The following is a 22,058-nucleotide window of genomic DNA, read 5'->3' as shown; positions in this document are numbered from 1 at the left end:
TGAACCACTCTAGAAATCCCCTCTCAAACCTCCTTTTCAAAATGTAAACTCTTTTGGGCAAACTTGGGATTTTATGGCCAAATCTGCTGTCCCTGCCTGAGCTGTGTTCTCCAGGCACTTGCCAATGCAAATATTTGACAGAGCCATAATAAAGTCAGGGGTTATTTGTTAAAGGCCTTTGTTTAACAAGAACTCCAAGTGAAAATATCAAAAATGAAAAATACAAAAATATTTCAAAAATCAATATGGCCTCGAAGGTCTGTATTGAGTAGGAAAAAACCAAATGAACACAACTTGAATAACCCACAGAAAGACAAAGTATTTTTTAAAAAAGAAAATGAGGTAGAGAAGTCTGGCTCCTTTGAAATAAATCCTGAAATCTCATATGTTGGAAAAGCTCTGGGCTCTTCTTTTCCTGAGGACATTTCTTGAGCAGCACTAAAATAAAATGTTATGAACCTTATAAAAAACTGGAGTCTTGACTGGAGTCAAGATATATATATCTTGTATATATTGAAGATAATACACTTATTCCTTCAATTCAATCAAAACATGGTTCCTTACTAAGCTTAGGCCTAATTCATGAAGAACCAACCTGTGCTTTTGGATCTGGTTTTGCCTCTCAGCTTCTAAAGAAATGTCACTTCTGTCACCTGTGGGAACAGCTACAGGTCCAGGTCCACTTCTCACACACTTCCATCCTACTGTTGTCCTGTTTTTATTCCAGGTTTGTCCTTAAATATATACGAAGGCCAGATCACTGCACTGCTGGGTCCCAGTGGATCCGGGAAAACTGCTCTGTTGAATGTGCTCAGTGGGTTTTCCAAGCCTTCAGAAGGTGAGATAATGGGTCTGGAAGCTGAAGAGGAGGAGCTGTTGTTTTTTTTTTCAAGTGGGAAATGTGAAATAAACTTCCAAGTTTTCCCTCAGTCATTCATGGTGGGTTGTTGTCAGTGCAGATTTCTCCTTCAACACAAGGTCCAGGGATAATGGATCCCTCATGTGTCCATCTGCATCACCTGGTGCTTTCCATGAGCTGCACACCTATAGGAAATAAGTTTTTATTTTTAAGGGACAGTTTTAGTGCTCTGAAATATTTTAGAAAGGTATTGAATTTTTTAATCCAGTTATTTTGCTTTTTTGGGTTTTTTTCAACTTTTAATTTAGCGCTTGAGAACCATCCATGGTGCTGGAATTAATGTCAGATGTTTCATTCACTCCCCTGTGCAGGTTCTGCCATGATCTACAACCACAATGCTTCTGAAATATGGAATATGGAAGGAATGCAGGAAAGAGTTGGGATTTGCCCCCAGAGTAATTTGCATTTTGAAGCCTTAACGGTGAAAGAAAACCTGAGAATTTTTGCTCACATCAAGGGGATTCAGTGGAAGGAACTGGATGAAGAGGTTGGTATGTGCTTCTCAGCCACTGATTTGTCTTTTGTGGCATCTTGGGCACTTTGTGCTTTATTTATAAAAGATGATCACCTGCATCTTGTTCTGTGGAAATGAGGACAAACCTAATTTAGTGGCAAAGTGGTTTTCCAATTCTTTCTTATTCTCATGGCATGAGTTAGAACTCAGATTTGTCTTATTTTTCTCCAAGCAAAGCCATTAAGTTTGAAATCATGAAGTTGTAATGTTTGCAGCCGTTTAGGGATTCAAATGTGCCCATTTGGAAATGTGACTCTTGTCTTTGTGTGTCCCCAAGGTGCAGAAAGTTCTCATCATGCTGGACCTCACCGACGCTCAGGATGTTTGTGCTGACACCCTGAGTGGGGGCCAAAAACGAAAATTGTCTCTTGGAATTGCAATTTTAGGGAATCCCAAGGTAGGGAGCAGTGGTTATGCACACACTATATGTATTGTTCTGGGGCACAGCTTCGCATTTTGGCACAGAGACTGTTGTGATTTTCCCCTGCCCTTCCATGACACTGTTTTACACCACAATGACACAGGCTCCGAGATTCAGAAGGCTGAAAATGACTCCTCTATTTTTGGGATGTGTCTCACTTTTATACTATTTTACACAGACCAATTCAATTGGTGAAACAAAGGCAAAACCTCTTCGCTCACATTGGTCAGACCAGAGGGACATCAAGAAGTCCCTCCTAGGGAAAGGAATGAAAACATAGTACGGTTACAAAAACATTTCTCCTGTTCCCTGGGAATTCCCTGGGAAAAGAATTTCAGAAAACCAAAACATCTCAGGCACAAAACCAGGGCTACACTTCCAGGCTACTAATTCACTTAATGGAAGGACTGGGGAATCTGGTTCAGTCAGAGCCATATTTTTAATTAGAAGGGTGGTGACATTGCAACAGGAGGAAGAGCAGTAAAAACGAGCGACACTTGAGTGAGGGTTGCTCTTCTCTGAGTGAGATCACCAAAAAGCACAAAATGAAGTTATTCAAGAGTGGAGCTGAACACACCTGGGGCATGGAGGGGAGCTCTGATCCTGTTGGCCTTTGCAGGTGCTGCTGCTGGACGAGCCCACGGCGGGGTTGGATCCCTGCTCCAGGCACCACGTCTGGAGTTTGCTGCGGGAGCGCCGCGCCGGGCGCGTGACACTCGTCACTACCCAGTCCATGGAGGAGGCCGATGCTCAGGCTGGTGAGCCCAGGCTGGCACCTTTGGGGAATGTAAAACCAGGGTGTGTTGGTTTGGAAAGACAGGTGTCTGCCAGGGAAAGCTGGAGTTTCCCTTGAAATGGAGAATGTAAACCCCCTGCCCCTTCCAAATTATTGTAATTTTGCAATTAAAGGCTTTTCAGGCAAAGATTTGGGAGTAGGAATAATAGTTCTTTACTGTTATTATAAATCTTATAAATATTAAGAATATAAATGTAGTAGTAGAAAAAACAAGCAAACAAAACAAACGGAAAATCATAGAAACCCTGACAGAGTTAGAAATACGACTCTGTTGCTCAGAGTGTTGAAAGCAGTCCACAGTAACCCCTCCTGGAGTGGCAGATGTAGTTCTGTTGGAGTAGAGATGGTCCTTGTAGGAAAAAGAGGTCCAGTAATGGAGAGATGGGTGTGGTCTTCCTTCGGGAATCCAGTGGAAAACCAGAGTCTGGTGTCCCTATGTCTCAGTTTTTATCAGTAGGAATGGTTTGGCTCCATCCACTGGGTGGAGCATCTCACAATGGGATGATGTAATGTGTGATGTCACTGGTGACCCTTGATGGCCCGTTAACAGGAGATATCCCCATGGAGGAGATAGTGAACACTGGGATGATGTAATGTGTGATGTCACTGGTGAGCCTTGATGGCCCATTACCAAAAGATATCCCCTGGAGGGTGGAAAGAGATAAGGAACACTGCCCCATCCAGTTTTAACAGCTGGGCCGTTATCAGAAGGGCAGCTGCCCCCCTCTACCCTGGAGTTACAAGAGACAAGGAAAACACCTCCCCAACTGGTTTCAACAGATGGAATAGAATAAACTTTTTTTTTTGTTACATAACCCAAGACAGAGGGGTTTCTAGGGCACAGCTCACCTGTGGGTCACACTGGGGCACAGCTGGTGCTCACTGGACGTGTTCTGTCTGAGAGTGTCCAGTGACCACCCAAGGTGAGCTGGGCAAAGGCTAAACTGGGCTGATTGTCCCTCCAAGGCTTTGCTCATGCTCCTCTCCAGGATAAAGCAGTGTTCTTCAGGATAAAGCACTTCCACATTATCTGGATTTGTCTCTATGTCAGTAAAACTTCGTATTTTAATGTATGAAATCCAGTAATACATGGTATTTTAATTATATTTAATCCAGATTTTTCCTGGATTTCACTTGCCATTATTCCTGTTTCTGTATTATTCCTGTGCTGCGTGGGAAATTCTCCACAAGCCCACAGGAATGTAGAACTAAAAGAATTAACTATGATGTTCAGGAGAAAGGCACTGGTTTAAATAATAGGAAAAAAAACCCTTCAGGACTGGCCTGGTTTTTCACCTCTCAAATTATCATTAAAGTGTCTGCTGAGTTCAGAAGGAGCAGACTGAGGTCAGTCTGCTGCACTCCTGTAAATCCCCCTAAATCTTTTGTGTTCCCTCCTCCTCAGATCGGAAAGCTTTCCTCTCCTGTGGGAGATTACAGACTGTTGGCTCATCTCTCTACTTGAAGAGAAAGTGGGGAATTGGCTATCACTTGAGGTAAAACCTTTTGTTTTGTGAAAAGCTTCCCGTTCTCACGGGTATTTTCTTGTAGAATCTGTGTTTTTGTGGAGTTTATATAGACAGTAACAGAAATCCTGACAATTCATTTTAGAAGAACTCTGAGGCTGCCAAAATTTTCCTACTTTGGACAACAAACTGCCTTGCTTTGAAACCAAACACTGAAAGCTTTGAGCAGGCAGATAAAATCACTTTACAACCTTCTTTGCAGCTAAAATGACTTTACAGCCTCTTCTGCAGCTGAAAGGGACCAGAGTGAGGTGATCTGTGGTGCCAGAGTGATGCACAATGGCTTTGATTCAGAGTTGGTTTTGTTAGGAGTTTGATTCCTGAGTTCTTGGTTTAGCAGCATTATCCAGGATTGTAATTATTAACCTCAACCATTTGGTGCATGCATGGCAAAAACAGGGGCACTGCAGATGGCTGTAAAAATTCCCACTGAAGTTCTGCCCAGTTTTGGAGGTTTCTCTATGGAAGAATCACCATTGGCTCTGTGCTCCAACCAGATGATGCTTACTTTTAATTTATTTATTTAATTTTTTTTTTAATTTTTTTTTTTTTTTATTTATTTACCATTATAACAATGGGTTTTTTTTAACAGGATGCACATAAATGACCTGTGTGACCCAGAGCTTGTGTCATCCGTGGTCAGGCAGTACATCCCTGATGCTGTGCGCAAGGGGCAGAAGAGGAATGAGCTGAGTTTTAGGCTGCCTCTGGAAAACACTAGCAGCTTCCCAGGTGAGAAACCTGCCCCTGTGCCAAGGTTTTAAAGGGAAACCCACTGGTGGGAAAAGCAGAAATCAGAGTTACTGTGAAGGGAATAATCATATTCCTTGGTCTGTAATGTGTGGTATTAGGAAGCTGCATAAATACCAGTTTTACAGACAGCCTTCAGTGCACAATGCTAATATTAATAATGAAGTTTTTAAAAAAAGAAAATCCACTAACTAATCTACACACTGAAATCCACTGACCCTCTTCTATTTTCAAGATTGTCCATGAAAACCAAAACCACTGAATTTTCCACTTGTTACCTCTAAAAAAACCCAGTAAATTTGTGACTTTCAAAAATAAATCTTTCAATAAATTTTGACTTTCAGGTTATGGGGATTAATGATGTAAATGCTGGAACATCCAGTGTTAATTGGCTGAGCTGTGCTCAGCACCATCCCTGGTGCCTGGGCTGACTCTGGCTGTTTCCCCTGTGCAGGTCTGTTCAGCCACCTGGAGAGCAGCCTCCTGCAGGGGGTGGTGAATTACGAGGTGACCAGGACAACCCTGGGAGATGTTTTCCTGAAGCTGCAGGGTGAGGAAACCATCGATCCAGAAGGTAAATCCTTGACTCACTTTTGCAAGCATGGCATCCCTAAAGTTCCATTTAAACATGTGTTGAATTGAATATCTAATAAATTTCTGCTAAATGTGGCTATTGATAGACCTAGAGTGGGGCTTGTATCCCACTTGTCTTCAATGAGGAGTATCATCTTGGAGAAGCCCAAATAATTCCATCTTGGCTTCCCAAAGGCTTTCAAGAACAGGAATTAAGGTTCGTGTTGGAAGGGTATTTACCTTTGGAGGGTTGTACAGCCTGGACCAGGAGGTGGGAAGGGATAAAGTTTGCAGAAGGCACTTCCCAAGGCCAGTGAAGGTCTTGGATGTGTTGCTGCACCAACCAGTCAGAATTCAGTGATATAAATTCCATTCTGGATGAATTATGGCCCCTTTTTTCTGCCCTTCTTACTTTTCTCTCTTAAAAAAACCCAAACAAACCAAAAAAACATCAAAGTGTCCCTCTGTCCAGAACAGAAGACCCTCGATGACCTTTTGGGGTTAAAAGGTGTCCTTTGAGGGCTCTTTGTGGGTGATGATGTTTCTCCCGGTGAACACACAGGAGATGGAGACCTCGAGGAGAGGGACCAGAACCTCCCAGGGTTCTCCAAGCAGGGGTTCCTGGCCATGAGTGGGATGATGCTCTGGAGGCAGCAAGTGTCTGCTGTGCTGAGAATTCGCCTGCTGAGGCTGAGGCACGAAGGAAAATTCCTCAGGGGAGTGTAAGTACAGAAGCTCCCACCCACCCTGCAGCCCTGGAGTGGCTGAGGGAAGGATTAAATACTCCTGGAGATGTTTGGAAGCAGAGAATTAGGTGGGAAATGTTTCAAAGCTGCAAAAATAGGGGCGGTCTGGACTTAGTGGGAGAACTCTGGCTTGCTTAAGTTTAAAATTTCCCCGTAAATACACGATTACTTATTAGTGGACTTCCCCTGGCCTTATGCTGTGTTTCTCCATCTAGATTGCTGTTATTTGGAACATTTATCCTTCCACCCCTGATGGTTTTAACGCTGTTTCATCTGTGGCACAACTCCAGCAGCTGGGAAATCACATCTAGCCCGTATTTCCTTCCCACAAAAGAGAAAATCCAAAATAGGTCTACGAACCTCCTCATCTTCAATGACACAGGTGAGGAAAAACATGTCACTTTCTGCACCAATGTGGGTTTTATTATAATTGACAGAGCAACCTTGAAAATTCCACAAAAATATAAAGGAATGTGCATTGAGAGATGTTTTCTTTTGAGCAAAAGCAAATGCAGTTCTAGTGATGATATGGATGATATATAAAAAAAGTAATGAAACAGGCAAGTTTTTTTTTTAAAAATCAATAAATTAACTAAGTTTGAAACATATATTTTGTTTAAATAAATAGAAAAGATATAGGAAATATGTGTTTGCTTAGAATCTCAATATTTAGGGTTTTTTACATACCTCTGCTTTGCAAGTAGGAATTTGTTTATATGAAACTGTTTCTATTTAAAGAAAAAAAAACCTTCTAATTTCTGTCCTTGACTTGATTTCAGGATCAGAAATCGAGGATTTCATTGCTGCTTTGAAGGCTCAAAACATAACCCCAGAAATAACTCCGGAGAAAAACATCACAAGCCTTCCAGATTACAATGGAGCTATAAAAATATCCCTGGAAGGCAAGGTGAGGGATATTTTTTCCCCCTTCTTTCATCCTGTACATCAACAGGATTTTCTGAGAACTATTTAAATGAGAGAAATAAACACGCCAGAAAAGGGAGAATTTTTTTTTTTTTGGCGTAATAAACACTTTCAATAGTGCTGCTCACACCTCTCAGGGACATGAAGACTTTTTATTTTGACACCTTCAGAGCCACCAGTTCACGGTCATGTGCAGCCCAGAGCCCATCAACTGCTTCCCTGTGCTGGTGAACATCCTCAGCAACACCTTCCTGAGGCTCCTCAACTCCACCGCGCGCCTCCGCGTCTGGAGCAAGCTCTTCTACACGGTGAGAGCCCTGCCCTGATTGCTGGGACAGAATTCACTGGGAGAGCTGGGGGGCTGAGGAAACCTGGCTGGGAGAGCAGGTTTTAAAGGTTGGAGGCAGTGGTCCCACTGCTGGTGGTTGGTCCCACTCCTGGTGGTCCCACTGTTCTTCTACACAGTGAGAGCCCTGCCCTGCTGGGGCAGAATTCACTGGGAGAGGTGGAGGGGTGAGCACTGCACAGCTTGGCAACTTGGCTAGGAGAATATGTTTTAAGGGTTGGGGGCAGTGGTCTCACTGCTGGTGGTTGGTCCCACTGCTGGTGGTCCCACTGCTCTTCTACATGGTGAGGGCCCTGCCCTAATTTCAGGGCCAGAATTCACTGGGATAACTGGATGTGTGAGGAAACCTGGCTGGGAGAGCAGGTTTTAAGGGTTGAGGGCAGTGGTCCCACTACTGGTGGTTCCATTGTTGGTGGTCCCACTGCTCTTCTACAAAGTGAGGGTCCTGCCCTAATTGCTGGGGCAGAATTCACTGGGATTACTGGAGGGGTGAGGGCTGCACAGCTTGGAGACATGGCTGGGAGAGCAGGATTTAAGGGTTGGGGGCAGTGGTCTCACTGCTGGTGGTCCCACTGCTCTTCTACAGGGTGAGGGTCCTGCCCTGCTGGGCCAGAATTCCCTGGGATAGCTGGAGGGGTGTGTAGCCCTGATTCCATGCCTGAGGTGTTTTTGTTTTCTGAAATTCTTTTCCCAGGGAATTTTCTGTAAACAGGAGAAATGTTTTTCTAACTGTACCTATGTTATTAATTCCTTTCCCTAGGAGGGACTTCTTCTTGATGTCCCTCTGCTCTGACCAATGTGAGGGAAGAGGTTTGCCTTTGTTTCATCAATCAAATTGGTTTGTGTAAAATAGTATAAAAGGGAGACACATCCCCAAAATAGAGGAGTCATTTTCAGCCTTCTGAATCTCGGGATCTGTGTCATTGTGGTGTAAAACTGAATCAGGGGTGAGCACTGCACAGCTTAGAAACCTGGCTGGGAGAGCAGGTTCCAAGAGTTGAGGGCAGTGGTGGTTTCTGGGGGTGTTTAATGATGATTTTTCCTGCAGCTCCCAAGGGTTCTGTGGGGTGTTGGTAGCGTGAAGTATTTAAGTTTGTGCTGTTTGCAGAGAATTGGGGTTGTTCTTGGAAAAGAGAAGTTTCAGGGTGACCTAACTGTGGCCTTCCAGTCTCTGGTGGAAAGATGGAGACTTTGATTGTTGTAAAGATTGTTTACAAGGGCCTGGAGTGACAGGATAAATGGCTTCCCACTGAGCCAAATTGGTTTGGATCGGATATTAGGAGGAAATTATTCCCTGTGAGGGTGGTCAGGCCCTGGCACAGGTGCCCAGAGAAGCTGTGGCTGCCCCTGGATCCCTGGCAGTGTCCAAGGCCAGGCTGGATGGGGCTGGGAGCACCCTGGGGAAGTGGAAGGTGTCCTTGGTCATGGCAGGGAGTGGAATGAGATGATATTCAAGGTCCTTTCCAACCAGGCCATGCTGATGGATATGGTGGGAATACAACAGTGACCTTTGCAAACCCCTCAGCAACAAAAAGTTGGTCTCCATCCTCAACAACTTACAGGAATCCAAATTCCTTCTGCAAATTCTAGGATGATAAATGGCATTATTTTGTTCCTTTTGCCTTCTTGTCTGTCCTTAAACACAACTGACTTACCATCAGTGCTCTTGCTCACTTTAACCATCTCACGAGCATCGAGCCAGCACCAGATTTTTCCCGGGGCAGCACCAACTGTGAGTGACTGAATTTCCCCCCACAGGGAGAAAACAGAGAGCTAAAGAACTACATTTTCTTCGGCTTATTCACCTACCTGCTGGTTTTGGCTGCTGGTTTGCCTCCTCTCTTTGCCATGAGCAACGTGGAGGATTACAAGGTAAAGAGCACGAGCTGCAGGTGGTGGTACATGAGGGGTGAATGAGATGCAAGGTGTCTGCAGAGCACCAGTGGGGAGGGCCTGGCACAGGTTCCCAAAGAAGCTGTGGCTGCTTCTGGATCCCTGGAAGTGTCCAAGGCCAGGTTGGACAGGGCTTGGAGCAACCTGGCATAGGGGAAAGTGTCCCTGCTTGTGGAACTGGATGATCTTTAAGATCCCTTCCAACCCAGATCATTCAGTGATTCTGTGATTTCTAGGTAGGATTTCTAGGACAGAAGGAAATCAGTCATATTAGGACCAACCTGCACTTCTCTGCCTCCCAGGGAACCAGCTGGGGCTCACAATAATTTGGATGTTTATAAAGCTTTTGAGATCAGAACGATTTGAATTTTTTTCCCTTTTAGGAATTACATGGTTTTAAACAATGGTTGAGCTCAGAAAGGAGAGGAAGGGAGAAGTGAGGGAACAGAGAAGGAGCAGGAATGATGTTTGAAGCTTTCCCTTTTGTCATTTTTGTCACTTTTGCAGCTCCAGGCTCGCTCCCAGCTGCGGCTCGCGGGGCTCTTCCCCTCAGCCTACTGGTGTGGGCAGGCTCTGGTGGACATCCCCCTCTTCTGGAGCCTGATGTGCCTCATGTTTGGGCTCCTGGTGCTCTTCACCCGCATCTGCCCCTTGGAGGGCAAGGCTGTGCTGACCCTGGTGAGCTCCAGGTCATTTCCTAGCAGGATTTGGCTTTAAAGAGTTTATTTGCAATGGGCTGCGCCAGGCAGGTTTTCATATATCCACAAGCAGCTCCTTGTCACTGATATTTCTTTCTCTCTCTCTCTTTCTCTCTCCAGCTCATTTGCCTCTTTGGTTATGGGATATCTCTTGTCTTCTTTGTTTATTTAATGGCCTTCGTGTTTCGCACGGGACGAAGCAACCGTTACATTTGGTCTTTAACCTTCATTTTGGTAAGTGAGGAGCATAATTTATTTAATTTGCATTTAATTTACTCTTCACTCTGAAATGTTTGGTTTGCACACCTTGCCACTCTTGGAGCTTTATTTCAAATTTACATCGTTAAATTTCAATTTGTATCAAAATTCAGCAGAATGACCCGAATCGCTGACAAATATTTTTAGCGACAATACGTTAATGTTGGAAATAGTTTTTTCTGCTTTATTCCAGGTGAATTATGCTGCTTTTATGAACAGTGACCATCATGAAGTACTTTACTACTTGTGCATGCTGATTCCTGTGTTTCCACCTGTGGGCTGGATCATGTTCTCTGGACTAGTAAGCAAAACACATCCTACTAAATTCAATAATTATCCTCGTGGTGCAAATGGGCAAAGCAAGAGATTCTTCCCAAATTCCCAGTCAAAAAGAGAGAGTGGGAAAAGAAAACAGGAAAAGAATTTCCAGGCTGTTGAGTGAGAGAAGAGACCAAGATTTGCCCCGTTAATCCTTTGTTTGATTGGGATATTTTTTGGTTTGTTTAGTCACTAAGAGCTGATACAGTGGCTTTATTTTGGCAGCAAGAGTGACATGGGAGGGGAAAGTGGTGGAGTGGGAAAAGCAGGAAGGAGGAGGTGAGCTGGGAGAAGGCCAAAGAACGGGAAGAGAGAAGCAATGATAGAAAATGTTGACTTAACCTGACTGATTTGAGGTCTCTGAATCACTGTAGCCAAGTAACCAAAACCCCTTGAGGGAATAAGAACCAAAGAAAAAAGGCAGATCAAAGCTCCTTTATCCCACCCTGAAGGGAAGCTGTACATCCCCACCTTGCTCTGACCCTGCCCTGAGATTCACCATGCTGAGGAATTTTCTAATTGACTGATCTCCTTTTCTTCCAGAATTTCCTCATATATAATGATTACACAATTTTTGAGAGGTGGAATTACATCTACATGCCTGTCTTTGCAGTAAGGAGGGACTTGGAGAGGGTTGCCTGGGCAGGGATGATTGTCACTGATGCAGTGGGCTTGTAAACTCTCCCCATAAACAAAGGATGGGGGTTTGTAGTCAAAATTTCCCATTAAGTGTTGCCAGGGAAGGCAAATTCCAATTGATCCTGGGCTTGTGCCTCATGTGGCCCTTGGATGCTGCAAAAATGAGGCAGGGGGTCAAGTGGAGCTCATGTGGAAGGCAGAGATATCATTAATAAACTGATCATCCCAATGCTGTTCCTACAAAAGGATGAGACGCTCTCCCATCCCACAGGATGTCTGTTGGGCTACAGGTGGATTATCTGGGCTAGAGCTGCTGTAAGAAATCAAGTCTTGCAAATAATCTGCATATCATAGAGGAATGTCTGCAAAGCATCCATTTAGCTCCTTCCCCTTGTAGACCTTTTCAACAGCTGAAATTAATGAGATAGGTTACTGCATCCCTTTGTAATTAAAATTAACAGAGTGTGTTGTTACCTTGTCTCCATACAAACCTCATTAATGTCTGGTTTTCAGCCCTACATCCACTGTGTGATTTTGGCTTTCCTCCTGCGCTGTTTGGAGATGAGATATGGAGGACCAGTGCCTGGATTTGATCCCATCTTCAGGTGTGTCCCAGTGGTTCCTTGTGATAATCCCAGTAATCCCAGTCTGCAGGGTGGGTTTGGAGCTGCACAACCAGGTAGGACCCTGACAGCAGGAGGGAAAAACATGATACATGAAAAATGTTTTCCAACATGTGGATAAAGCTAGTATTTTTAAATTTTTTCTATGTCCTTGAGAGGACAAAAATTGTGATTTAACCTTTTTTTTTTTTTTTTTTTTAAGGTACGTAGCTGAGATTTCAGGACATTTCCCTACAGGTGGCTAAATTATAGTTCCAAATTGAAACAGAAAAAACATTAACTCCTTTTCAAAGGTGTCAGTATTGCTCCAAATAGGATGGAGACTTTCCCTAAACCTTCATCAGGTCAAGGTTGTCTAAGTCCTCTCTGCTTAACTGTCACCAACAACGAGTGACCAACCAGCTCAGTCACGGGGGAAAAGACTTATAAAAAGTATTTAATTATCAGACATTACCTAGACTTATAAAAAGTATTAAATTATCAAACATTGTGGGAGTTAAATGCTCAAACTGGTTTGCAAACCTGCCACTTGTATTTTAATTCTCCTTGCACAGAGGATTGGGATATGTGGAGCAGAGAACCAGCCAATAATTAAGGATGAAGGAAAAGCTAAAAGTGGCCTTCATTTTCTCAGCTGTGCCAGTGAAGTTTAGCTTTTCCTCCCCAGGAATAAATACTTGAGCAGACACTGGAACAGCTCAGTGATCACTGTGTGTCCCTTCCAGTTCTCTGAGCTCCCCAAGGGCAAATAAATTTTGGGTTTCATTGGCGCCACCCTGGGAAAAAAAAACACCTCATAAACACAAACCTTTTTGGAAGTGCTTCCCAGTGAAAGCATCTCTCCTCCTGCACTCTCAGGATCCAGCAGAGGAGAGGGGACACCCAGCAGAACAAGGAGCACCCTGGAGAGGAGCCCCCCGAGGTGCAGGCGGAGAGGGAGCGGGTGCGCAGCGCCGCGGCCTCGCTGCAGCACCAGGAGGTGAATGCACACCCAGCCCTCCTCTGCATCGTTTGGCTTTTCACTCCCCATCATTTCCCTTCTCTCATCTGCCTCTGCTTCCTGAGCTCATGCACTCAGATCTCCTGATGTGATCTCACCATCCAGCCCACGGTCACCCTGGCACTACAAGGACTTTAGCTGGCACCACTAGTTTTATTCCCATTCTGCATATTTTCCTTTTTTTTTCCCTTCTGTTTTGTGGCTTTTTAATTTAGAATTTTTCTCCTTCTCAAAGTCCTGCTTAATGGTAAGAACAGACCAGCTGTCTCATGGGGTGGGAGGAGAATTTTTATTTCCCTCTCTGTCTCTTCACAGGACTTGGTCGTTGTCAACAGTTTGCGCAAGGAATACGAAGTCAGGACAGCCACTTCCATCTTTAAGAAAAAGAAGAAACTTGCTGTCAAAAACATCTCTTTTGGTGTTAAAAAAGGTTCAAGTGCTTTCCAACACTCTCTATAATATAAATGACTAAAATCTAAAGGGAAGGTCTTATTTGGAGGCAATATTTTTGTTAGAATTTTCTTGTGGAAAATTGTTGCTCAGGTCTCCTGCATTTGAAGTTTTAATTTATGGGGATAAAACAACCCTTTCTCCCTGTACTTTTAAATATGACATAGGATACAGGGGAGAAGTCACATTACCAATAAATATTCTTCACAGTTGTTGCATATTTGTTCCAGGAGAAGTCCTGGGTCTGTTAGGACCCAATGGAGCTGGGAAAAGCACAACTCTGAACATGATTTCTGGAGGTGTAGCAGTGACTGCTGGGGAGGTAGGTGGCTCCTTGGAGCAGCTGCAGAAATGACCTTGATGCTTTTAAAAATTAGGAATGTGATAAGGCAAGCCAGAAACATCTCCCTACAATCAGGGGGTTTATGGATGTTCATGCGCAATTTATGTGTCCTGGATATTTACAGAGCTGAGAAAAAAAAAGCGTTGATTTATGCCAAACATAAATTCTAGTGTTCATCAAAGCCAGTGCTACAGATTTAAGAGTTTGAGCAACAGGAAATCTTCAGCTGGCATTGGAAACCCGTTGTGAAATGTCACAAGCCCTGTAAGGATTGTTGACATCTAAAAAAACCCCAAAAATAACACTCCTCATAAACAGCCTTGCAAAACCAGGAAATTGAAAACGAATGTGAGCAGTGTTGGTCCAGTAATAATCCATCACTTAATTACATGCAGAATGATTAATGGCATGTGCTGAGGGAGGGGAAATGCCATTGCTCTTACAGATTTGGGACTGAAGGTTGGAAATAGAAAAGCGTTACTAGGAAAAGACAGGCTGATGTTGGTAATATTACCAAGGGTGAAAAGGCAGATGGAGCAGGATCACCCTGCTCGTGGAGTGACCACTCACAAGTGGCTGCTGACCACACAACTGCTTGGCTTGGCCAGTTGGACAGGGCTTGGGTCAGCCTGGGCTGCTGGAAGATGTCTCTGCCCATGGCAGGTGTGGGATGGGATGAGCTCTGTCTTGGTTTGGAAAGGCAGGTGTCTGCCAGGGAAAGCCAGAGCTTCCCTTGGAATGGAGAAAAGTAAACCACTCCCCCCTTCAAATTACTATAATTCTGCAATTAAGCGGCTTTCAGGCAAAGATATGGGAATAGGAATTACAGTTCTTTACTAGGAATATTAAAAATAAAAATGAAGATGCAAAAAAACCAAGCAAAAAACCAAACAAAAAAATCCTAGAAACACTGCCAGAGTCAGAACACTCCTGACCCCCTGTTGGTTCAGGGTGTTGGTGTCAGCCCAGCCCAGCCCTCCTGCAGTGCCAGATGTGGTTCTGGTGGAGCAGAGATGATCCTGTAGAAGGTCCAGTGGTGCTGAGCTGGGTCTGCTCTCCCTCTGGGAATCCAAACAGGCTGTGCTGCTGTTCTCAATGCCAGGTTTGATCCAGGTGGGAATGCTGGGCTCCTCCCCCTGGGTGGAGCATCTCCCCATGGGATGATGGAATTGGATCAGCCCTGCAGTGAGCCTGGATGGGCCATGGACAGCAGAGATCCCCTGGGGGGAGGATGGAAGGGATAAAGAACACAGCCCCAGCTGGTTTTAACAGCTGCCCATTAACAGAAGGCACCCACCCCCTCCCCAATCAGTTTCAACAGATGGAAAATAGAATACACATTTTTGATGACATATTGCAAACCCTAGACAAGCTCTAAGATACCTCCAACCCAAACCAGGCTGTGAGTGTGTGACCCCACAACCACAGGGCTGTGTGTCTGTGCAGGTGCTGCTCAGGGGCCGGGATGAAGCTCCCCCGTGCCCAGGGGCCCTGGGCTGGTGCCCACAGCTGGACCCACTCTGGCCACACCTGACAGTGCTGCAGCACCTGGAGGCCTTTGCTGCCATCAGAGGGATGAGGGAAGAAGATGCTGCTCTTGCCATCAGCTGGTAGGAAGCCAAATACTCTTATCTGTTGGTTCTCCCTCTCTGCAGAGGTAGGGAGCCTTCCAGCCCAGTCACTCTCTGGTTTTATAGGGTGGGGAAAGGGTTTCTCTGTTAACAAAACTGGCTTGTGTGGTTAAGAGACAACATCTTCAGTGCCTCTCACCTTAGAGATGTGGCTTCTCCTGGTGACATCTGCTATTTTATGCTGTTCTCAGTGCCTTGCCAATGAAGATCATAGCCCAAGTTTACCTGGGAAGGTTTGGAAAAAAAAAAAAAAAAAACAAAACAGATTTGTCCCAGTTCATGGCCAGTTGCATGAGTAACTCACTTCTCTCATTAGCTGCCCTTTCTGCCTTGAATTTCTGCAAAAAAAATCCTCAATTTACCATCCAAGTTAGGAGCAGAATCACCAAGTAACCCAAGGTGATGGACATCAACCAAAACATGTCATTTCTGGTTCCTCAGCACCCCTGACCACAGAGGTTGCACACCAAGATGGTCATTTGAGGCTTTTCCCTTTCCATTCCCCACAGCTTAGGAAGGGCTTTGGATCTCCTGAAGCATTTCAAGACCCCAGCAAGGAGTTTATCTGCTGGAGAAGCCAGAAAGGTAAGTTTTGGATTTGTCTTTGCTACTTTACCAAAACCTGCTCGTTCTTTCTTGGACGTGGTGCAGAGGAAACCTTCAGCTAAGTGGATTCCTGGCATCTTTCATTTTCATCAACACCTTTTGAATCCAGCCTGGCAGGATTCCCTCCCTCCTCCTCACTCTCTTTTCCCATTCTCCTGCACCGTGTGTTTAATAAGTGATAACCACAAATTGTATTTACAATCACCTCTTCCCGCCCCACCACTTACATCTGCCAGTAAATGGCATGGAAAACCACTTTCACATCTTTAGCAGGCTCAGGAGTTCTGGAGAAATCTGATTCTGAGAGATTAAAACGTTAACTGAGAACACCTGAAGTGGGATTTTTTTTTTTTTTTTAATCCCTGTCCCTTTTGTACTTTGAAATCAAGAGCTTCAGCTTTGAAAAATTCACAGGGATTAAAGTGCACCAGCTTTGCAGGTAAATAAAGGAGCCCTGACCTCATGTTGTTCCCATTCCAGCTGTCATTTGCTCTGAGCATCCTGGGAGACCCAACAGTGATGCTTTGGGATGAGCCCTCGGTGAGCGTGGACCCCAAAGGGCAGCGCCGCATGTGGTGAGCAGGAATGGGAATCTGGGGCAGGGTTAGGGTTCCTCACTATAGGAACTCCCTGGCATGCAGAGGCTCTGTCTTTTTCCTAATGCCCAGGGGATGGGGAGAACTTGCCGAGCTCCTCACTCAGCTGACAGCAAACCCTGTAACATTATGGTCATTAATGCACCCCCAAAAAAATCTCAGTAGACACCAGCTGAGCCCATGCATTTGGTACAAAAGAAACTAATTTCTATTTTATTCAGAGCAAGAGAAAAAACTGTAGGAAGTCATCCCTTTAGTCATCCAGCACTGGTGTTTGCTTCAGATTTTCATCACCTGTTTACACCACCAGTGCAAAATTTGGAGGGATGCTGCCATGACAGATTACAACAGAGCAGTGGCATCCAGGTCATCTTTAACTGAGGAAACTGAGGTCTTTTAAATAGTTATCTGCTTTTTAATAACTTTAAAAAGTTGTTTCTAGGGAGGGAGATGTTGGAGCCCTGGGCACTGAGAATTTCAGGTTTTCTGGGCTCACAGGCACTGACCCCCAAGCAAACACTGCATTGGACCTGAGGCCGTGGAAAAGGCTCCCAAAATTGAGGGACAGCACTGGGATTGTGGGTGTGGAGTTTGAATAGAAGTGTGTGATATCACAGGGTGGAAAACACAGAGTTTAAGGGTTTAGAATATAGTAATATATATAAGGCAAGATGGAGGTTTTAGGGCAGAACTGAGTCCTTCTTTTTTGTCTTCTCCATGGGTCTGAGTGGGATTTTGTAACTGGGTAGAAAAATCCTCACTGTGGGCCACGGGTGGTTGGTTATTGGGTTAAAAGTAAAAATAATTTAGGTGTCATTTCTTAATTGGACAGTTTGTGCTTAAAAGGCCTCGTAGAGAGACAGAGAGGATCCTCCATTTTTAGTTTGTAAACTAAATGCTGTAGAACTCGTGGCTTGTGAGACTGTAACATAGATAAGAATTAATAAACATCCAAGTCCAAACAGGAAATATGGTCTGGTGCATTTAATCCCAACCCTGGTAGGAAAAAGAAGATAAAAGCTACAGGGAGACATAGACTAGGAGATTATCTGTGACTACTCCCAGGATGTGACTGTGATCCCTGTGTTCCCAGGAAGGTGATCCAGGCCTCCATGAGGAGCAAGGAGAGGGGAGCCATCCTCTGCACGCAGTCCCTGGAGGAGGCGGCGGCGATGTGTGACCGCGTGGCCATCCTGGTGTCCGGCCGGCTCCGGTGGGCACGGGTAGCAGGGGGTTTGCTCTGGGGGGATGTTTGGCTTAGTCTGGGGTTTTTTAATTCTTAATCTAATGGAAAATACTGGTTTGGATGTGTTTGGTTTGGTTTTGTGTGTGCTACAATCAGTTCTGTGAGGAGGTAGCGTGATATAAAGAGCTGATGGATAAGAGGATGTACAGCTACTCTTCAGCTCCCTCAAACTGATGCCTTGGAAGGCTGAGCTGGAGCAGAGAGTGGGCAGAGCTGGAGAATAAAGCAGAGATTTATTCCAAGGCCTCCAGGATACACCTTGGGCAGGACAAGAGCCTGACCAAGGCTGCACCCAGGGTGGACCCAAAATGGTCCCCAAATGGCCAAAGGGTCCCCAGGTGTGACACTTGGATCAGTTTTGGTCCATTTGCAGCTTGGGGTTGAATTGTCCAATTGCAGCTGCAGGTTGTGAGGTCCCATCCTTGTTGTTCCTCCCTCCAGCCCCCCTTGTTTGTGCTCTTGGGCCTGAGAGTTGTCCTTGGTGTCCATTTGGGCAAGGATTTGTTTTGTGTCCCTGCTGTGTGCAGAGCTGAGTGACACTGACTGTGAGCTCAGGGCTGCCCCCCTGGCCACCACAGAACCTGAAATGCAGGAAAGCTAAAGCTTAAGGCATCAAAGCCATTGATTTCTTTGCTGGTTATGGTAGTCTGAACAATGTTTTTCCCCCCCCTGCAGGTACATCGGTTCCCTTGAGGATCTGAAAAATAAGTTTGGCACAAGTTACCACCTAGAACTCAAAATGACAGATGTGGGGCACAGCGACGCTCTCCACAGAGAAATCCTGAACCTCTTCCCCCAGGCAGCTCGGCAGGAAAGGTCAGTGTCCACAGGCTGCCCACAGCCTGGGCCTGGGCCGGGGTGCTCTTTTCCCTCTACTGACCTTGCTCAGTGATTTACCTGGAGCACAGTTATCCTACAAACCCGCCCCAAACTGCAATGCTGAGTCACGAGATGAAGAATTCATTTTTTTTATTACTTTTTCAGGATTTCTTCCTTGCTCACCTACAAGATTCCAGTGACAGATGCACTACCTCTGTCCAGGTCCTTCTCCAAGCTAGAAGCAGGTAAAAGGAAACAATCAGTTAAATAAGGAAATCACTTTCAAATAGTTGATGTGGACTTGGTTTGTAAGGATGCTTTCTCCATCCCTCTGCAGCTAAACGGAACTTCAAACTGGAGGAGTACAGCTTGTCACTGAACACTTTGCACCAGGTAGGCAGATGCAGGAGCTCCAGGTTGGGAACTGCCTGTGGAAAAGGGAAAAATAACCTGTGACCAGCTCAAATGCAGCCAGTCCATGGCAATGATGGGGTGGTTTCCACTGTGTCCCATTGCAGGTGTTCATAGACCTCACCAGGGATGCAGAGGAGCACGACCTGGAGGTGGCATCCAACGGGGCTGTGGAGCAGAGACCCCTTCACCCTTGAGTCTTGGAGCCACAGTGGGAAATATTCCATGTATTTTTCATCAGTGTCACTGAATTTCATCAGTGTCACTGAATTTCATCAGTGTCACTGGTAGCTGTGACCAGCTGCAGCCCCAGCACTCAGTCACCCACGTCACAGCACACGCAGCCCTGCAGGTGTTCTGCCTCACAGAGGAAAAGAGAGTTATTATTTTAATAAATAAAGCCTTTATCCTTTGACAAATTGATGCCTTGATGCTCATCTGTGCCCCTGCTCAGACTGGCTCGTGGAGATTTGAGCTCCTGGTCCTGGGGCTGTGAGGGAGGCTGTGGCTGGGAAAGGGGGTTCAGTCCCTGGAGAAAGCCAGGAGTGAGCCCAGGGAAGGCTCTGACACCTCACTCATCCATGGCAGGAGGACACCAGGTCTCTGCCTTTCCCAGCCCTGAGAATCACCCCCTCTGACTGCTGGAATATGGCCAGCCAAGGTGCTGATTCCTGGGAGAGAGGGGCACAGGGCTGAATTTTGGCCACTGAGTTCCAGCTCAGGCCAACTTGGCCCATCTCATCCCCACCACTGGGGCCAGGGACAGAGGAAAGGACTCAGCAGTGCCTAGGTAAATATAATGAAAACTGGCAGCCCTTATATAATCTTCTGTAAGACCCCAGTTACTATTTAGAGTCAAAATAAGATGTGCTTTGATCCAAAATAGTGCTGAAGAAGGACAGCAGGCTGAGCCTTGCTTTGGTCATTGGGAAGAGAAGTGGGGGCTCCTCACCAGCACCCAGCCCTGGGGGTGCCTGGATGGGGCAACTGGTGGGGAGCTGGGGGCAAGCAGCAGCACCCTGTCTGAGCAGATCAGCATTTTCTTTTGGATATCCACCTGCCAGGGCTAGAGTTAAAGAGTAAAAGAAAAAAAAAAAAAATTAAAAAAAAATTAAAAAAAAAAACCACACACACACACACACACAAAAAAAAAAAAAAAAAAAAAAAAAAAAAAAAAAAAAAAAAAAAAAATACAACCAACCAAAAAAAAAAAAAAACCCAACCCAAAAAAAAGAACCCCACCCAAAATAAAACAGGAACTCCCTGCATTCAGGCATTTCCCCTTCTGTCCTGTTGCCCTGTTCCCCAGCGCCCTTTGGGAAATATAGGTTGGATATTAGGAAAAAGCCTTTACAGAAAGGATGATAAAGTACTGGAATTGTCTGCCTGGGGAGGTGGTGGAGTCACCATCCCTGGATGTGTCTAAAACAAGACTGGATGTGGCACTCAATGCGGTGGTTTAATTCAGGTGTCAGGGCTGGGTTGGACTCGATGACCTTGGAGGTCTCTTGTTCTCGGGTTAGGTTTTCTTTCCTGAGAATTCAGGTGGTGGTTTGAGAGAGTCTTTTTTGCTCTCTGCCCTCTGAAGGCTCTGAGCCAGATGCGAGAATGAATTGGAGTCTTCAAGGTCTTGTTTTTCCTCTGGTTTCTCACATGTTTATTATTTCTTATCTTACAATTTTCTTTGTGCCCGGCCAAGGTGTTCACAGCAGCTCAGACACAGGACAACTCCCATGATGGGAGGTCACTGTTTCTTATACAGATAATTATGTGGTTATTATTTACCATTCCATACCAATGCCCAGTGCCTGGACTAGAAGGGTCATCTCTACTCTGACCCAATCCCCTCAAACCACCTTGTGCCCACGTCACTGCAGGAGATGGATGCCAAGGGAGATGGAGAAGGACTCAGGGTTACACCCTAAATCCTCCATCTTGTTCCCCAATTCTAAAAACCCCAAAACTACCAAATTTCCCACCCGGTGATAAACTACACTCCTGTCTGTCACACCTTTGTGACTTGTAATTCCTCTCTGTGCTGGAAGTTTTTCTCATGGACTGAAATCAAAGCCTGTGTCCTCCTGGGCTCTGTGCCAGGGTCTCCAACCCCCCTGGACAGACCCCAGACCCTCTTTCTTGGGTCCCAGCTCTCTCTGCTGAGGTCTGTGACCTTCCAGGGAAACCAAAGGGATGCCCTGGACTCTGACACCTTCCAACCCAGTGATTGTGTGATTCTGGCAAAGGCTGGGCTGGGGACCCTCTGGAGGCCAGGGGCAGTGCCACCCCATGGGATGGACAGAGCAGCACCACCCTCTCCATGCCCTGAGCTGCCCTGGATGGTGGGTGGTGCTGGGGGTGCAGGCAGGGAGAAGGTGCTGGGCTGGGACACAGGCAGGGAGAATTGTGCAGGTGCTTTAGGCTGGCAGGGAGGGGTGTCTGGGCAATCCCGGCAGGGATGTGGGCAAGCAGGGGCCAGCAGGTGGCTGCCGTGGCTCACGGATGGGCTGCTCCTCCAGGAGAAGTCCCCAGAGCAGCCACCCACACCCCGGAGTTCTGCTTTCCACCTGGATCTCCAGCATCAGTGCTCTGCCAAGGAGGTGGGCAGGCATGAGACTGAGATTCACTGGCTGGGACCTGGCATCTCCTCCTCTTCACATTAGAGTTGTTTTTTTTTTTTCCTTTTGCAAGGAGGAGAGGAGAAGGTTTGGACACCCAGGAGATGTCCTGGGGACAGGTTCTGACTCCATCCTGTGCCCTGACTTGCTGCCTCTCTGCTTTCTGCCTCGCTCCAAAACATCAGAATGGCATTTAAACCTTAGGGGTGGATTTTTTCCTGCTGGGCAGAGCAGAAGGAAACAAATCCAGCTGCTCCACTTTTCCAAGCCCAGCCTCTGTCCCAGCTGCTCATGGTCCCTCCCTCCCCTGGTCCCTCAGCCGTGATGAGCCCGGGGATGCTGCTGTGAGTGACCGAGGGATGAAACCAAACCCATCCCCTTTAGAAGTGCAGAGTTA

General features: G+C 45.8%; 1 protein-coding gene across 1 annotated transcript in view; it reads left to right on the top strand.

Annotated features, from left to right (window-relative positions):
* LOC310916683 (ATP-binding cassette sub-family A member 9-like) overlaps positions 1-19,304 on the top strand; it is a 31,457-nt gene extending 12,153 nt beyond the window's left edge. The window contains exons 12-39 of the mRNA XM_083874396.1: positions 728-838; positions 1,231-1,406; positions 1,711-1,830; positions 2,474-2,612; positions 4,056-4,146; positions 4,769-4,908; positions 5,381-5,500; positions 6,062-6,221; positions 6,461-6,627; positions 7,025-7,152; positions 7,340-7,477; positions 9,274-9,387; positions 9,916-10,086; positions 10,227-10,340; positions 10,558-10,665; positions 11,226-11,294; positions 11,835-11,926; positions 12,803-12,923; positions 13,260-13,374; positions 13,625-13,716; positions 15,184-15,347; positions 15,878-15,953; positions 16,455-16,549; positions 17,664-17,783; positions 18,492-18,632; positions 18,801-18,880; positions 18,973-19,028; positions 19,154-19,304. Of these exons, the coding sequence (XP_083730522.1) occupies positions 728-838; positions 1,231-1,406; positions 1,711-1,830; positions 2,474-2,612; positions 4,056-4,146; positions 4,769-4,908; positions 5,381-5,500; positions 6,062-6,221; positions 6,461-6,627; positions 7,025-7,152; positions 7,340-7,477; positions 9,274-9,387; positions 9,916-10,086; positions 10,227-10,340; positions 10,558-10,665; positions 11,226-11,294; positions 11,835-11,926; positions 12,803-12,923; positions 13,260-13,374; positions 13,625-13,716; positions 15,184-15,347; positions 15,878-15,953; positions 16,455-16,549; positions 17,664-17,783; positions 18,492-18,632; positions 18,801-18,880; positions 18,973-19,028; positions 19,154-19,243 (3,308 nt within the window). The 3' untranslated portion in view covers positions 19,244-19,304. The remainder of the gene's footprint in view (positions 1-727; positions 839-1,230; positions 1,407-1,710; positions 1,831-2,473; positions 2,613-4,055; positions 4,147-4,768; positions 4,909-5,380; positions 5,501-6,061; positions 6,222-6,460; positions 6,628-7,024; positions 7,153-7,339; positions 7,478-9,273; positions 9,388-9,915; positions 10,087-10,226; positions 10,341-10,557; positions 10,666-11,225; positions 11,295-11,834; positions 11,927-12,802; positions 12,924-13,259; positions 13,375-13,624; positions 13,717-15,183; positions 15,348-15,877; positions 15,954-16,454; positions 16,550-17,663; positions 17,784-18,491; positions 18,633-18,800; positions 18,881-18,972; positions 19,029-19,153) is intronic.
* Positions 19,305-22,058: the final 2,754 nt, after the last annotated feature.

Source organism: Zosterops lateralis (genome assembly GCF_965231275.1).
Source record: "Zosterops lateralis genome assembly, chromosome: 18".
In the NCBI taxonomy this organism is placed as follows: Eukaryota; Metazoa; Chordata; class Aves; order Passeriformes; family Zosteropidae; genus Zosterops; species Zosterops lateralis.
Note: the sequence above shows the minus strand (reverse complement) of the source record. Positions and strands in the feature narration are given on the sequence as shown.